We start from the raw sequence: 18272 nt of genomic DNA, 5'->3' as shown, positions 1-18272 counted from the left end.
CATATGCCTTTAATATTACTGTTTACTGATTATTTGAAAACAATGGCAGCTTCCAAAAAATGATGTATGGCAGCATAAATATCAACCAAAATATGTGAATAAAGTATCAGCAAGTACCAGCAATTCCTAAATCCTACATGATAAGCTACAATGGGGAGCAAGGTTAGCAAAAAATGTCAAAACAGCAGAAGAAACATCGCACTTGTCCTCAGTGTTACATTATAGTACATAAACCAGATGGCAGTTATTGCATAGTTCACAACACAAAGTGAACTCTCAGACACCTCTTCACTCCTAAGGTATATGTTTATGTAACATGTAAACACTTCTTTTAGCATCCCTTTAATATGCATTGTATTGTTCTAACACGGATGCCTTCAATAGATAAGGAAGAAGTGATAAGGAAACGCCAGAAACTCATGCCAAATTTCTCAGATGGATATGGTGGAGGCAGCGGTGCGGGCTCTGGAGGAGGTGGGGGAATATATGGAAATAGTCCGGGATCCTCAGGAGCTGGTGGAGGTATGTAAACCAAACATTTGGCTATGTAGAATGTAGGGAGGCCTACATTGTTGAGAATGTAGCATTTCTGGCAAGCTACTCAGTAGTATGACTTCTCAAAGAAACGTTTAGAACCAGTACTTGATCGTAGTGACACAGTAGCATAGTAAGAAGCAGGAAATTTCAGATCTTGCCAAAATAAAAGAACAAATAAGTGCTTAAGCAAATTAAAGTTTTACTGGCATACAGCAGGCATATTGTTGGCTGGAACCCAAAGTATATAAGTGAAAGCCCTGGACAACATAAATACAAAAGATTATTTCAAGTGTAAAGACATTCTTACAGGATTTGTTGTGTTGATTAGCATGATTGTGGTAGATGTGCGGGGGGTGTGTGTATATATATATATATATAACAGAGCAATAGTGCAAAAGTATTTGTAAAGACAAAGACAATGTGAGTAAACACAAAATGCAGCTTTAAAATTATTTCATTTAAGGAAAGAGTTAATCAAAACCTATATCACCCAAGTGAAGAAGTAATTGCACCCATGCAACCTAATAACTGGTTGGACCACTCTTGGGGCAACAACTGCACTTGAGCTTTAGATCACACACTGGCGGATGAACATTTTCCTTCAGGATTTTCTAGTAGGCAGCAGAATTGATGGTTCCTTCAATTATGGCAAATTTCCTGGGACTTGAAGCAACAAAGTAGCCCCAGACCATCACCCAACCACCACCACCGTGCTTGACTGATGGTATGATGTTCTTACTGAGAAGTGCTGTCCAGATGTAACAGGACACATGTCTTCCAACAAGTTCCACTTTTGACTCATCAGTCCACAGAATATTATCCCAAGATGTTTTTTGGCAAATATAAAACGGGCCTTTGTATTCTCTTTCGTCTGGCAACTCTGCCATTGATGCCATTTTTGCTATTTCCAGAATAATAGTTGTCAATGACTTTGCATCTCATCTGCTCTTGAATTTCTTTAGATGGCGGCATCATCTGCTGCTTTATGAGACCTTTTAGCCAATTTTACTTTGCAAGACAGGTTCTATTTAATTGATGTTTAGATTCAACTGGGCTGGCAGTGATCATGCCTGGGTGTGTCTAGTGAAACCCAATTACAAATTCAATTTGGTTAATTGGTTGATTTAGTAACTAAGAGGGCCAGCTAGGTTAGTTGGATAGCTTTTTTCCTTCTATGCATCATTTTAAAAACTGCATTTTTTTGTTTACGTGAGTCGTTCTCGTCTTATATTAAAATAAGTTTGATGATCTGAAATATTTACCGGGACAAATATGCAAAAATAAAAGAAATCGGGAAAGGGGCAAATAGTTTTTCGCAGCACCGTATGAGAAGTCTCTTATGATTATCCTTTTTTGGCTTTTGATTATGCACATTCCCTAATATTCCAGCCAGCTTCATGTTGCAGCCTGTGCTGCCTTTAATAAATCTTTCTTTATGGTAAAAATAACCGTTAAGTGGGCGCTTTCCTGACCTGCGACAAACACCGCATTCCATGAGAGGTTTTTTTGGTGTACCAAGTGTGCTCCTAAATTGAATCCTGCGTGCCGAGACATGCAGTCAAGCCACGTCTCTCCGTCATTCCATAAATGATTGGTAAGCTGTAAATGCGATTGTTTCGCATGTGGAAAGCGGCTCTATTTATAGCACTACTTTTTTTTAGTAAACGATTGTAAACACAAATTCCCTTGAGTAAAGTTTGAGTTGTGTAAAGCATGCTGGGAGAAAAAATATGGGAGACTGAAATGCTAGTTTCATGTGGGTGAAAGAGCATGGACACAATTGACAGGTTTATCTAGAATGTCCATAGCATGGGGGCTCTATTTAAACAACACATGCTTCGGGGGGAGACATAACTTGTTTATGTCATATTTGCTGTTAAAAACTTTAAACATTTTTTTATGGTAACAGCCTGTCAGTGCTTACTTTTGTATCACGTGACTATTAAGCATTCCCTGAAAAAATTATGAATGGGGCAAAATTTTTCACAATTTAAAGAATTATTTCTGAAAATTCAGCAGTCCTAAGAATGATGTTTATAATATTGTCCTCGGGTATATACCTGTGCGGTGGGTGAAATAGCAGCCTGGTGCTATAAAATTATCGCATTGCGTTTATTATTATGAACACTATATCACAACATGCAATAAATTACTTTTGTTAAATTAAGGATCTCACAGGGCAATCCTCTTTCATAAGAATCTCTGGTTCTAATAATTCTGACTATTTAAGTTGAAGATGCCATTTAGTAGTTTGCACTACTTATTTATACATGTTAAAATAATATGCTGTTATTTTTCAGGTTTTGGATATTCTACATATAACTATAATAACTACGGAGGGTTAAATTTTCATGGTGGAGTCATGAATTCCAGTGCAGGCATGAAACGCAGTAAGTCTGTATGGGCAGCCTTTACAAAATACTTATGAGAGCTACATAAAAGGTATGGCAGGGTATCTGTAGCTACTAAATGCAATATTATTTTTGTGATTTCAGCTGCAGTGCCAGACAGTGCAACAAAGCAGCAAATCAATGAAGCTGGAGGTACCCAGAATAAACCGAGTGGGACTGACTGTGATCATCGTGAAACTCCCCAGGAAGAGGGTGGCCCACCAGATGCTTCTGAGTGGGAGCACGAGACTCACTGTAAACTGTATAGTAAGTGGCCAAGCTCCATTCCCTTAACTGCAGTTCTTAATGTATGTGCCGATACACTTGTCAAGTGTTACACCCAATAACAACCAATGAAATGCAATAATGTACAGAAGTACAGACAACCAGCCATTAGTGAAGGCCTATTGCATACAACTATTTTTAATAATATTCAACACTGGTTATTTATTTATACAGGAACAAAAGCTTCATTGAAGGGATTCAGTTAAAGGGACAGTTTGTTGTCCTCAACACACCCAACAGAGGAAAAAGTAAAAACTGACTTACAAGTTGCAGCCCTGTTGCTGCAGCTGCTCTCGACCTCTGTGGTCCAACATTTCTTGCCACGGAAATCACGTACAGAACACATCTACTGCACACAAAATGGCTTGGGGAAGGGGCAAATGCATATAGGGATATTCTGCCGAATCCCCCATGTATTTGCAAAAACAACACAGTGATTTTAAAGGGAACGTGCAGCAATGCATGCATTGAAGCGCATATGATGGCTGCAGTGTCCATTTAATACAGAATTATTTCTGGAGGAAATTTCCAATTCTGGAGTAGGTGTTTAATAGGAAACTCAAGAAACCATGCAGTTTAAATGTCTACTTACTATGGACAAAGTGAAGTATTATTTAACAAATGAAAATACTTTACTGTTTATACTGTTACCATGGAGCACGTGTACTGTTTAAATTACTGGTAATGCTTTCAAATACTTTTCAGCTGGGAGCGAAACCCTTGCCAGGTCACAGTGTCTCTCCATGGAGAACAGATTCCTGCATGGAATGATGAGTTTTAACAATCTCCATGATGTGTTCTTGAGTTTCTTTCCACTTAAATGTTTGTTGCATGACACCGTTTAACCAGATCACGAATCCAGATCATGAAACACGACAGTGTGATTTCACTTTGCAGATTGTCACTTCCTGGGTAAGGCCATGCAGCTAGCAAAGCGCCACGCAGCGTCCCTCTTCAACTATGCTGTAACAGGTGATGTCAGGATGTTACTAGCAGCACAGCGCCATCTAGCTGCAGCTCAAGATGAGAACGGGGACAAGTGAGTAGAGAAATAGTATTATTATTTATTGTATTATATAGCGCCATTGGATTCTGCAGCGCAGTGTACTGTACTTATTTATTATTTTGTGTGCCATAGATGCTATAGCAATAGTTGTTTCGATGGGAAGTAGGTTATTATTTGTTAAAAGTAAAATACAGTATACGCTGCTTTTGGGGCTTTTTAATCTAAACAGTTAGAGAGGTCCACACTTGGACTAAATGCAGTAGATTTATTGTATTATAATATTTGAAATGGTGTAATAACAGAAGTTTGTATCTGACTGTATAATCCTTTTCAGTGTCCTCCACCTGGCTATTATCCATCTACATACTGCATTGGTGAAGATTTTCCTTGATGTGACCTGTGGAGTTGTATGTGAAGACATCATTAACGTACGGAATGATCTGTATCAGGTATGTACTCATAGGAACAAGACGGAAGTTGTTTTTATCCTAATAACCTATGCTTTCTGGGACTTGCAAAGGGAAGTAATGTGTAATAAATGACATAGGTGACTCTATACATGAATTATGCTTTTTTGATTTCTCTAACTCCAGTGGTTAGTACTATGCTTCTCCCAAGTTATTCGGGAGAGCTGTCAATGGTTATTCATTCACCTAGGACTAAGGTAAATTGACATCTAACCATTTTGTACTCCGGTTTGAAAGGTAATTAAATAACTAGATTATTATCCGTTTTTTTTGCCTGTGTATTTTGTGATAAAAACTCCATATATGGATAATTATATTCTGTTTGCTATTAAGTGTCAAATGAACGTATCCAAGTAATGTGTTTGCTCACATTGGCACTTTGTAAAGAGGAATCATATATGAATAATGGTGTCTTTAATAATAATAATAGAGTCTTTAAATGAATAATGGACATCTTACCATCTTAATGAAAGACTCTTACATTTTATAAAGAATAATATAACCCCAGTAAACCTGGCAATGTTGCTGACATGAACTTTTTGGGGGGGTTTTGAATTGTTTTCTATCATTTTTCTATACATATTATTGCTGACCTGTTGTGTGTGAATATATGCGTAGTAATGGATTTTATCTATGAAATACCAGCCTGTTTTGCAACCGTGTCCAGTTTATATACGGGTGTTTGTTAACACAGTACATTACAGATCAGCTAAACAAACCACTGGTTGCTATGGTAATTCTATCACTTTTACCCCAGAAATGCTTTTCATGAACAAAATCCAATATGTTTTGTAATGGTATGATTTCTGCTTAAAGGCAGTGGGCAAAGAAAGTAAATGTTACTTTACGGCATGGTACAATCTTTAATTATTTGTAGACCCCGTTGCATCTGGCTGTTATCACCCACCAAGCTGACACAGTGCAGGATATCATGAGTGCTGGTGGAGACCCAATGCTGCTGGACCGCCACGGGAACTCTGTCCTGCACCTTGCCTGCAAAGACGGAGATGCCAAGACCTTGAATGTACTTCTTAAACATAAAGACATCAGCAAGATCATTGACCTTCCAAATGGGGATGGTAACCCATCATCTATTAATCTTTCTTTTTATAGTAGGCTTCACATTGTTGATTTTCTCTCCATCTTTTGCTAGCATGCATCTCCCATGATACTCAGCTAGCCAGAGATATTGTACTACGGCACCTGGGGGGGTGTCTCTAATTGTCTAGCCTTATTGATAAGAATACGCTTGCCAGCTGAAATTGCACACGATATCTTACTCACAAAGAGTGTATGTGAAATGTTGCTCATGTATGCACTGTATACAGTATATGTACCTACGCCCAAGGCATATTAATTATTGGCTAACAGCATGAGAATTTTCATCTCATGTATTCAGTTAAGTCAATTGTGTCCACATTTAAAGTGAAGTGAATGGCAGTAATTTCTTTGTCCATGTAAGTTAACTAGTGTAACAAAGTTACACAATATATGTTGCAGGTAGTTCACTCTCTGGTTGTACAATGCTAGGACATAAGAGGTCAGCTGGCTAACCACAAACAAAATTGTGTTATTAGGCTTGACTGCAACACATGTTGCGGTGATCGCAAACAGCATGTCCTGCCTCCGACTAATGATATCATCAGGGGCTGCCGTCAATGCAAAGGAGCAGAAATCAGGCAGAAGTGCCCTGCATCTCGCCGTAGAACAGGACAATATCTCACTGGCAGGCTGCCTTCTTCTCGAGGTGAGCCCATATATTAAGTAACCTACCTTTTCTTCCAGAGAGGCCCTAAAAATGTTCTAAATGCATTCATTTGTCTGTTAGTCTGCTTTTGTTTATGCTTTTATGTGTTGAGTTTTTTAGCTGAGTCATGTGAGAATAAAAATGGATCTGGTATAACAGAATTCAGTTTTGATTGAGCCACAAAGTGAATACCTTAACGGTTCTTCGCTGTGCGTATTCAATGATTGTATTATACATGTTAGAGAAATCATTTAAAACATATGTGTATTCAATGGTTTGCCTTTTTGATAACTTTACAGAATAATTACTTTAACATGTTTCTTTCATGTTCCCATTTTAAACAAGGGTAGGCTGGCACCTTCTGGCCCCAGGGCCGGCCAGCCAAGCCCCTCTCATTCAGCAATGTAATTGGCATTGGGAGGGCCTTGTTACTAAACTGCACCAAAAACTCCAAATGTGGTTTAAGGTAACAGGGGCAATGGAAGAGAAAAGCAAATAAAACGCCAGACCTGTTTCTCTTCCCCCTTTCAAAAAGCAGAACTTATATGGTGAGATTTCGTGACACCCCTGAGGTGGAACATCACCTTTAAATTGAAGGTATCACCTTTGTACTGGTTTATTTCACCAGCTCTTCCATTTGATCACAATTACTTTTTTTAAAAAATACAGCCAATAATAGGCCTTTAAGTCTTAAGTTTATGTTTTTTATCATGGTATCTAATCACATTTGATTCCATCCAGGGTGATGCCGACGTGGATAGTACCACATATGACGGGAGCACCCCGCTTCATATAGCAGCTGGAAGAGGTTCCAGTAAACTAACAGCACTCTTGAAAGCAGCAGGTATAGTTTTATTTGATTATGTTGTAGCACTACCATAATACTTAAGTTGGTAGTATGTGATGTGGGTTGGCAAGGTTCTTTACAATGATATGGATGAGTGTTCTTCGAGGAATCTGAGTGTTTATAAATTAAGAAAATTGGCAGAGCATTTCTAACACCACACCAGGTAAACTTTACCAAACCAATGGTGAACAATGCAGTAACTGACTGCCATAGACCTTCTAAATCGTATCCAGTTATACTAAAGTCATCAGGTGACAATTGCACAGACAAGGGGCATTCTTCATGTTGCATTTATCTACTTTTAATAGTGAAACGTGCCCATTTTGTATAAAAGTAAAACATCATTTTGGATAATACTAAGTGTTTTGTAATGATAATAATTACAAATGGCATCATCATCAGCAGATATCATTACTGGTACCTTCAAAGGGCCCACTTATGCACCAATAAGTCTTGAGGACCCCTAACATGTGGGGGATCCCTGCATTACAGGGACCTAAATTACACCTCTGCATCTGAAGCAGAAGTTAAATGTCTTTGATTACTACCATTATATGGAGCGAATATATGAAAACAGGGGCCTTATGCCAACGGGGCCCTCTCACTAAACGAGGAGGCTAGCAGTACAGAGAGGGAGATAAAGGAGCCAATGCACAGCCAGATAAATACACGAAGACCTGGAGGTGTTCAAGCAAATACGTAAAGATTATTTTAAAAAAAAGACATGGAGGGAGGGGGATATGTGGAACATTTTCTTTCCTGTTTCATTCCGTGGAGGGATACTTTGAGGATTTGAGGTCCACACCTTTGTGCACAGGGAGGTGGGACAGTTCCCATATCAAAGAGGGCAAACCTTTCTCTTCCCGTTTGTGCATATAGATTACCAAAGTAATGTATGTGGGGATGGCAGGGGTCAGTACAATAGAGCTGGGATTTGGAAAATACATAAAACATTAAACCTTTTCTTCTAGGCGCTGACCCTTTCATTGAAAACTTTGAGCCCCTTTACAGTGTTGAGTCCTCAGAGGATGAAAACCATATAGATGAAGGAATAGTACCAGGCACAAAACCACTGGATATGGCAACCACTGAAGAGGTGAGAGAACATATATCTTCTTCACGTTACATCTATATTTTTTACATAGTTATTTAATAGAATGAACCTGGATGCAATCCAGTGATAACCATTTTTAACCCAAAAATGATTTACCAATACTGATTATTCTAGACTCACAAATCATACAAAGTTCTATGTATTTGTTTACCACCTTATTGAACTGCATCTCAAAAGATCTAAACATTAGTATATCTACCCTTCCTGTTTTGCTATAATATCCTATTTTCAAGGGATTAACAATGTTTTCTCCTATTCTGTGTTCCTTAGGTCTTAGAGATACTGAATGGAAAGACATATACATCAGAGGTTGCTTCACAAGAACTCAAGCCTCAAGGTACCAAACCTCCACTCCAGCTGAGGAGTATTATATATATATATATATATATATATATATATAGATAGATAGATAGATAGATATATAGATATATAGATATATACAGTGTACTTTTATTAGAACCCCATAGGCATCTCTATATACCACCACTCATATCCACAATAAACTGCAAAAGCTATAGGTTGTTTTGATAAGTGGATTTTAAAAACTCTAAATGCCTTGGAGTCCAACAAAGCAGGTCTATTTCACATATATCCCCCCTTTAATCAACTCAGTTTCTCGAGATTTAAATGAATTCAGATGTGCTGAAAGAATATTTAGGAATGTATCTTGCATGTGGGGTAAAACCCTCGGAGTGTTCCACATGGCCCATGCGTGAGAAGCCATGAGTTACTGCTTGGGAATTATGGCATTGGGCCTGATAAAGGGTCATATTTCAAAACCATTGGTGTTTGCAAGTGTTATTGCCCTTTGTCGACATCACAGCTGTTCTAAAAGTTCTGATTCATTACGTCTGTGTATTTGTTATTCATTAACTTGGAAAAATATTTCAGAAATTTTTTGCTATGTAGAAGTGTCTAATATGCTTTCTCTTCACACGCTAGGAGACTTGAACAAACTCAGTGAAGATGCAAAGCAAAAGCTGTACAAGTTACTGGAACACGAGGATACAAACAAACACTGGTCCACGCTAGCACAGAAGATGGGTCTAGGAATATTAAATAACGCATTTCGCTTGACTCCTGTTCCATCCAAAACATTACTTGACAATTTTGAGGTCGGTCCTTTTTTATTTGCTATTTGAAGTCACCTTATATTCACTTTTTACTTTTTCCTTACAACATAGCTCAAAAATCTTGTGGGCAAATTCAGTCTATAAGGGAGTGAACTAGAAATGTGCAAGCCTGGTTTAAGGAGACACATAAGAACCAAGCGAAAAAGACCATCAGTCAGCGCTCCTTTGAGTGTGGTTTATAGCAGACAGCATTGTTGGTCCACCAGTTATTCAGTGAGAAATGAGAGATAATTATAATAGCGAAGCACGTGTCCAACAAAAATGTATTGGCATATCATAACACTGAAATTATAACACACAAACATTTCAGGGCATGCTGCACCTTCCCTAGTGGGTATCCTTTGTGGCTGTTGGCTGCTTTTTCATTTCTCACCAAGTTAACAAAGAGGAAAATTAATTTTTTGCTTTAGCCCACATGCTGCACAACTACATCTCCCATACTCCTCAGCCAGCCCCTTAGCTGAAAGAGCATTATGTGAGATGTAGTCCTGCAGCAGCTGGAGGGCCGCGGGTTGGACACCCCTGTGCTAGATAAACGTCCCAAATGCCACTAAGCATATACACTATATTGACAAAACCAACAGTGACTTTTCTGACATGATGTCCCAATACTTTCGTCTATATAGTGTAATTTATACTAATAATTTACCTATAAATTACATAATGGTTTCTCATATAAGACATATCAAAAATGTTAACAGAAGATGATACTCCATGTTTCATACAAATACACAAACCAAGCTCTGTTGGTTTAATTCACATACACCTGATCATTTAAACATTACATCACAAATAACCAATTCTCATTCGTAATGATTTGGTTGGTGAATCTTTTTTAGCATGTTGACATTCTAAAGCTGAAAATGTGGTTTATAACTACATTAAAATGATCACTGCTCACTCTACTCCATACAGTAGCTATGTTTTCTGTTGCTTTTCTGTAGGTTTCCGGTGGTACAATAAAAGAACTTCTAGATGCTTTGAAGCAGATGGGTTACAGAGAAGCCATAGACACTGTTAAACAATCATTGGCAAACATCACTAATTCATCTACTGATGTGGATAATTATTCTAAAAACTCCATCTTCACGGAGAAGACTGGTGAGTGCATTTATCTCCTCTGAGTGTGTATCTTCATTAAAAGGTCACTAGAATTGAAAATATTACAAAAATAAAGTGGAATTATGGTTTACTTTTCATCAGAAAAGTTCCTACTTACAAAGAAAGCTGATATTTGGGCTTGGCATTTCATGGATTTTAGAGAATCATGGTATCAAAAAGTTTTGATACCTTTGAGTGAACCAGAGTTCATAGAGCAAGAGGTTTTTCAAGATGCTCCAGGAACACTACATTTTACTCTATGAACTTCATGAGTTCATCAATTATCGTTGGTAGTATGGTGAGATCACCTTGTGTTTTGTTCTTCCTGCCATGTTGACCTGGCTGGGGTGGACTGTTAGCTTTCAGCCAAGGTAAATATCAGGACGCCGTTAAGGATACAGAGAAAGTTAGGAGACTGATGTATGCTTAAAAGCAAGAAATGCAAGGAAAGCACTTGCCAGGTTTGTAAATTTGAAAGATCTGATATTTTAAAATCATCACAAGATTTACCAAGGATAGGTATCTCCTCTATATATTTTATCAATAGCGTGTTCATTGTTCTTCATTGAGACCTTCTGTTTGTGTATTTAGATGAGCCGAGGCAACAGGACATCGAAAGCATGTGCGACAGCGGTGTGGAAACATCTTTCCAGAAAATGAGTCTTTCGTATTCCGAATCTCTGAAAGCATCAGACGGGATTGGCTGTTTGGAGAATCAACAACCAAGCAATGATCTCATTTGCAATAACTGATGGATAATGGCCCACTGGCCCACATGAGAATTATAAGCCTTGTCATCCCAGAAGAGTTGCACTAGAAGTCATTGAGAAGAGAACGGGAGGAAAATAAAGAAGGAAGAGGGAGAAAACACATAGGTGCGTGTGTGTGCATGCGCGTCTAGCATCATAATGGAGCTAAGCTGTTGCACATTAACTAATTGGACTGTATACTGATTTAAATCAAAGTATATTTAGCTTGATTTCTCTAGTGAATTGAGAATAAATGTGTGTGGATTTATTTAAAAAAAAAAGGGGGGGAATAGTTAAAAATTTAGTGACACTTAACATTGTCTGATTTTTTTCAGTCATTTGTTTTTTTGCCTCTCTTGTAATACAGTAAATATTATATATTTTTCAGATTTTTTATTGACATTTTATAATAAAATAAGGCAAACCACTGTGTAAGAATTATTATTAGTAGTATACGTGTGAAAAAGTTTTTTTAGTTCAGGGTTATGCAGCATTCTGATTAAAGATACATTAAGTTTTTAAAAATACTTTCCTTGGATGAAGTCAAACTTATTTTTGAAAATTAAGTGTGCCAATCAAGATAAACTCGCCAACGTTCAGCTGAGAATCTGACTGTTCTAAGTCTTGGTATAATGTCCAAATGGTGTACTAGTTGATGTTCATAAAGATTAAGTAATAAACCATATTATATGATATGGTTATACCTGTAAGAAGTGATTGATAAAAGATAATTCATTGAGCACCATTAATAGTGCTGGAAAAAAAATAATGATAAGATCATTCCTAGTGCTGATTCACGTCCAACCATTGCTAGAAATTATGTAATATAGTAACATTTTGCTTCACTTTTTTTTTTTACATCATGCGAAACAAAGGGAGGCAAGCTGTTGCCATAGAAACTGAAAAGGCCTCTTAAGCGTTTGTTTCATTTGCTTAAAATCTTCAGGGGAAAAAAAAGTAAAATGAAAGATCTGCTAAGATTATTGTGAGTAACACCCTGGACTGTATAATTAAAAGGTCTACACTCGACAAAGAGCAATAAAAAAGTGTAATCCTACATTTTGGTGAATTGTTGCTAAGCAACAGATTTGTGTACAACACTGATTATATGATGTAACACAAATCTTAAGAGCTTGATTAAAAAAACTATCTTCACCTAAAAACTAGAACAAACTATTTGGTGATTGACCTTAAATCATAATAAAGGATAAAGTAGTAATGACCATGAAAAAAATGACATCTCATAGCACCTGAGCTGTACTTCTTTTATTAATTTTCAACATAAAAATATTTACAGTACAAAAAAATGCCATCAGTATATGTCATTTTCAACATTGTGACATTCAATGTCTTTTGCTTGTGCGAAGTTCTCATTCCAGTAAGTAAAAGTAAATGGCACAGACATGGTTAAAACAAAATATGTAACTTCCATAAACGAACATTTGAGAATGGCCTTCTAATAACAGTATTTCCGTTTTAAAAGAGCGCGTCATCTCCCATCATGCTGTGCGGAAAACCTGCGATGGTAATTGAAATCTTAGCAGCACTAAGAAGCTGTGCATCCGACACCCACATAGTCTTCTGGTGTTATTATTGGAAATTAAAAACAAATATTTTTTACTAGCAAAGCACGTCTGAAAAGCTATAACATTTTAACCATCGCCTCCCTCTATACTTTCCATTAATAAGTATCTCTTAGTGTAGTTACACGGAGAGATTTCTTTAGTTCTTCAATAGTGGTTTCTACCCATGGATAAAAATAAACCGTTGTCTTCTCTTCGACCAGAAGAAATCCATTGTCCGAAAACCTTCCGGGAACGTCCCAGACATCCAGCCACACAAACGGTGCTAAACTAGAAGTCACCAAAGTGAAAACATACACTTTATTTTCTTGCGCTATCGATACCTAAAGGAAAACAGGCAGATGATAACCGAATGAGTCCCAGATAAGAGCTTCATTTTTGCACTGTGTAAAATGCAGGTTTTAGAGATGTTTAAAGAACATGCTCGTAATAACATAAGTGTAGATACTTAATACAGTAGAAGTTGTTTATGAATATATATATTATACCTAAAATCTTACTGGAAACATGACTTCAGCAGGCACAATCAGGAAATACTTTTATAGTTACTAAGCCAGGTCGCTAAAATTTAACATAGCTTGGATGTACTTTCCCGTTGAGGTTGTGTCTAATTCTTCCTGTGTAATCAGTACATTTAAGGCAGTCCTGACTGCAACTGAACATGAGGGCAACACAACATGTCAAAATAAAAACTGTTCAAAAGCAGCTTTCTAGGGAGTTGCAAGTTCATTTTCACAGAGGCTGCCGTGGATCTTGGTAAGATTCATTAGATGGCAAAATTGTCATGTTGTTACAAAAGCCAACAATTTTTGCAACATCCTTTGCCCTAACAGACTCTAAATTAATGAGAAAAGGGCTGGATACTCAAACTGCCTACTTGAGGTTTCTGTATGTTTTTTTGCCAATATAAAGATATGTTTTCAGTGTTTCAGAATGCTTCTTTATGAAAAGCGCTTTCATTTTCAGCAGGTTAGCAGATTATGTTACTCGTGTCTAAGCTTAGCACACATCTGCAATCATATGAAGTAATTTGAATAAAATTTAGGTAAGAGTCATGTGGCTGATGCCACACGGCTGCTTAATCATCGCTTCCGTGAAAATGAACGTGTACTTACTGTGATGTTTGGTTTGAGCATGCCCTGTGCCTCCTTCGGGGAGCTTAGGAAATGCCAGTTTTGTGCACCATAGAGTTGCCCCTGGTGCAGGAGATAGAAGAGCACCACGCTGTTCTGCCTGGTAACATTCTGACACCTCTCCAGCAATTCGGGAATAGCCTCCTTGTATATTCCAACTGAACTCCTTGCAGTTAACACTATTTCTTCTGTAACTTTTTCGCAAACCGGCGATAATGAGTCCCATTTGTAGACCTTAACCTGTAATAATTTCAATTCATTACACAAATAAATAATACAAAAGAGTATGCAGTGGCAACAACAAGATACAACTACCGTGTTTCCCCGAAAGTAAGACAGTGTCTTACTTTCTTTTTATCCCTAAAAGCCCCACTATGTCTTACTTTCGGGGTATGTCTTATATTGGGAACAAAATTTTTGAATTTTTTGTTTTAACCATAAAATTAACATTTATTAACAACCTGAACAGTATTGTATTCACCACAAAACAGGTTAATAAAAGGAAGTGCCAAGAATGTCTTGTTACAACATTGCATAACATGTAAAACAATGAAAAATGGTAAGAACGAACAGTGGAATACTGGAAGATAAAACAGATTTATTCCATGACAACCATGTCATCATTCTCAGGGATATCATCATAAACATCCGCACTCTTAGGTTCCTGTGGATTTTCTTGGGACTCTCGGGACGACATTTCTTGCCGAATCATTGGCCCATATTTCTCATGGGTAGCAATGGCACTGTCCTGAAATGAGCAGGCTTTGTCCAGGTAGCCAGCTCGCAGTGCATTTGCAACGCAGGTGTTAGTGATCTTATTCCAAGAATTCTTTACCCAGTTAACAATCTCTGGCAGTCTGGGCTTCACAAAGTTCCCACGTACATTTCTCTCCATTCGGTTTTCAATGTAGTCATTGATTTCCACACGCAGATAGTCCTTGAACGGCTTGTTAATGGCGATATCGAGAGTCTGAAGATAAGCCGTCATCCCTGCAGGAATCATGATTTGGTCAATTCTCCGCTCATGAAGGAAGTTTTTCATGGTTTTGGCGCGGTGTGTGCTGGCTGCATCCCAGATCAGCATCCCTCTTTTGTTCCCGCGCATTACAAGCGGCAGCATTAAATCAAGCCACTTTCTTATAACATCTTGTGTGGCCCAGGCTTTTTCAGTTTCCAGCACATAAATGCCAGAAACCCGCTCAATCTTCTCCTTCTTGCCCTTTGCAATGAGTAGCGGTGTTGCTTTAGTGCCATCCAGACGAATCGTCAAAATGCAGGTGACACGTGCACTTTCATAAGCGGTGGAGGGAACGTACACTGAGGAGGTACCTCGTTGATCAATGGTGGTTTGAGCCGCTTGGCCCATGAACACGGCAGTTTCATCCATGGCGATCATGTTGCAAAGACTGTATTTAGAGAAGTCAATGTCATCCACAAACTTCTTGTAGGCTAATGCACGTTTAAAAATCTCAGCATCTTCCAATCTAAAGAGGGTTGTGGATCTTCTCAAAGACAGGTCATTGCGTTCAAGAAAGTTATCCACCCAGTGCTGTGATGCCTTGAATTGTTCAGGAGAAATGTCAAACTGTGGCAACACTGCAAGGGCATATTCCTGAATCTGAGCCCTGGTCACCACCAATGTCTTTGCTCTCCTGTCTGCAACCCACTCAGAGACCAGGCTTTCCAGCTCTGTATACATTGGTTGCCGACCACATCCAATCTTGCGCTTTTTAGCCATTCCGCTCTCCACTTTTTCACTCAGGTTAGTGTGTTCTGCACGCCATTTTTGGACCAGTCGGTGATCCAACATTTTCTCCTTGCAGAACTGCACTACATTTTTGCCCCAAGATTCTTCAACAATCGCTTTTTTATACTCCACGGTGTAACTCTTCCTTTTACCACTGGAACCGGAAGCGCTCATGTCTAGGGGCTAAAATATAAAACATATGGTATAAGCACTGCTTGTGGTTCCGTATCACAGTCTCCCATAAGGTTACAGCCCCATACAGTATCCCACACAGCGTGTTTTGTATGTTGTCCATGGTCCTGATGGACCACGGAAAACATTATTGCTGCTCCAGTGGCAGAGTGGCATATAGTGGGTATAAGGCATTTCTGGAGGCAGAGTGGCATGAAGGGGGTTAAAAGGCATATCATGGGGCACTCTGCCTCCAGAAAAGCCTTATGCCCCCTATATGCCACTCTGCCTCCCCGATATGCTTTATACCCTCCTATATGCTCCTCTGCCCCATGATATACCTTTTAACCCCCTTTATGCCACTCTGCCTCCAGATATGCCTTTTGACCCCCTATGTCACTCTGCATCCAGAAATGCCTTATACCCCTATATGCAACTCTGGCATATAGGGGGTTAAAAGGCATATCATGAGACAGAGTGGCATATAGGGGGGTATAAGGCATTTCTGAGGCAGAGTGGCATATAGGGGGACACACTTACATACACACACATGCCGATTTTTTTTGTTCTTAACAAATACAAAAAACATACAGTACAAAAAATACATTATTTTACTCACCTTCTCCTTTTTCTTTTGACTTCTTGGCAGCTGCACACTGTTCTCTTCTATGCTGACAGGACCTGACCTGACATCCGGTGCTGCAGCAGTCTGAGCGCGAGGGGGCGGAGCTTCCACCTCCCGCTGCTCCCATCACAATGCAGCCATCAGGCTGCTGGGAATGTAATCTAAACGGCCGGTGCGTGCTGATGCCGCCGGCCGGAGCTACTTTAACACTTTTTTTTTATTATTTATATGGTAAGCTGGATCGGCTTGCCATATAAAGTAAAAAAAAAAGTATTAAAGCAGAGGCGGCCGGCGGCATCAGCACGCATCGGCCGTTCAGATTACATTCCCAGCAATCTGACGGCCGCATAGTGATGGGAGCAGCGTGAGGGGAGAAAGGTCAGTGCGAGGGGGCGGAGCTTTCACCCCTCACACTGCTCCCATCACTAGACGGACATCGCACCCCCCCCCCAGCTCTGCGAGCTCTGGAGCTGCTTAGGGAGAACCAGCGCCTGCGCGCCGCCCTCTGCGCACTCTGCCCCGGGTACCAGGCAGCTGACAGGCTGTTCTTCGGCTTCACCTGCACGGGACAGACTCTCCCTCAAAGCCCGCAGGACTCCCGCGTCCCGTACAGACCGTGGGACGCGCAGCCACGCGCCGCCCGCCGGGAGGTTCAGCCTCTGTCCCCGGTCACCGTGCCCTTCAGTGCTCTGCAACCGGGCGCTCAGCAGCCAGCACTGTGCCGGGTAACTCATCCCTCCTCGGGGAAGAGCTTCGGTCCACCCGAGCCTCAAACACACGATCCCCCGCAGCCGCTGCTCCCGGAATCCCCTGAACTGAGCAGCCTCCCGCACAAGCTTAGGTTGAAGGGGGCTCTGGCGCAGCCCCACTCTTTGTACCGCAAAGGCAAATCCCCCGTGTTTCCCCGAAAGTAAGACATATGTCTTACTTTCGGGGTACGGCTTATATTAGCCGACCCCTCTGAAACCCCCGATACGTCTTACTATCGGGGGTGTCTTACTATCGGGGAAACACGGTAGTAGACACCACAAATGAAACTGTTTCTATCAAAAACTATATATAAACAATAAAATTAAAGTCTCTAAACTTCTACATTTACCTATTTGTTCACCTGCCCTAAATGGTCAATAAGATTTGAATGGAGTTCTTGAGCTCAAACATTTCTGTTCAGTTTTAATGTAAATTGAATCATTGATATCAGTGGTTGTTAAAGCTGTGTTCTTAGGCAAGGGTTTACCCAGAAGAGATATCGATAAAAGGAGGACTGTTTGCTTTTTAGTGGCATGATTTACTGAGCTTCAAATTCTCAAATTGTTGCATTTCATTAAGCAGTGAGGAAGAATGTATTCATAACATCTGTAAGTAATCAGACGATCTTACTGTGAGCTTGAAAGAACGATCCTCCAAGAGGTCGGAAACGCCATATATGTACAAAACATCACGGTCTTCAAACCCACTTGTAGCAACCGGTGCAAAGAAGTTCTTGGCATAATAATGAAGCATTTTCCACTTCCCTCCGTATTCTAAGAATAATAAAAGCAGAGTATATAAGCCAGTTTACAGCCCTCCTAATTATTGAGTTTGTGTTTCTGCCACATCCATTGCTAGCAGGTGTATAAAATCAAGCACATAGACAT

General features: G+C 39.5%; 2 protein-coding genes across 4 annotated transcripts in view; one reads left to right on the top strand and one right to left on the bottom strand.

Moving 5' to 3' along the window:
• NFKB1 (nuclear factor kappa B subunit 1) overlaps positions 1–11644 on the top strand; it is a 48766-nt gene extending 37122 nt beyond the window's left edge. For both annotated transcript variants that reach the window (XM_053461537.1, XM_053461538.1), the window contains exons 12-24: positions 385–522; positions 2838–2927; positions 3033–3194; positions 4110–4251; positions 4553–4667; positions 5563–5764; positions 6263–6432; positions 7174–7276; positions 8251–8375; positions 8664–8730; positions 9336–9508; positions 10471–10627; positions 11219–11644. In XM_053461537.1, coding sequence (XP_053317512.1) covers positions 385–522; positions 2838–2927; positions 3033–3194; positions 4110–4251; positions 4553–4667; positions 5563–5764; positions 6263–6432; positions 7174–7276; positions 8251–8375; positions 8664–8730; positions 9336–9508; positions 10471–10627; positions 11219–11379 — 1805 coding nt within the window. In that variant the 3' untranslated portion in view covers positions 11380–11644. The remainder of the gene's footprint in view (positions 1–384; positions 523–2837; positions 2928–3032; positions 3195–4109; positions 4252–4552; positions 4668–5562; positions 5765–6262; positions 6433–7173; positions 7277–8250; positions 8376–8663; positions 8731–9335; positions 9509–10470; positions 10628–11218) is intronic.
• Positions 11645–13035: 1391 nt separating this feature from the next.
• MANBA (mannosidase beta) overlaps positions 13036–18272 on the bottom strand; it is a 33150-nt gene continuing 27913 nt past the window's right edge. For both annotated transcript variants that reach the window (XM_053461539.1, XM_053461540.1), the window contains 3 exons: positions 18016–18158; positions 14075–14332; positions 13036–13282 (listed from right to left, as the gene is read on the bottom strand). In XM_053461539.1, the coding sequence (XP_053317514.1) occupies positions 13058–13282; positions 14075–14332; positions 18016–18158 (626 nt within the window). In that variant the 3' untranslated portion in view covers positions 13036–13057. The remainder of the gene's footprint in view (positions 13283–14074; positions 14333–18015; positions 18159–18272) is intronic.

This window comes from Spea bombifrons, chromosome 1 (genome assembly GCF_027358695.1).
Source record: "Spea bombifrons isolate aSpeBom1 chromosome 1, aSpeBom1.2.pri, whole genome shotgun sequence".
Lineage (NCBI taxonomy): Eukaryota > Metazoa > Chordata > Amphibia > Anura > Pelobatidae > Spea > Spea bombifrons.
Note: the sequence above shows the minus strand (reverse complement) of the source record. Positions and strands in the feature narration are given on the sequence as shown.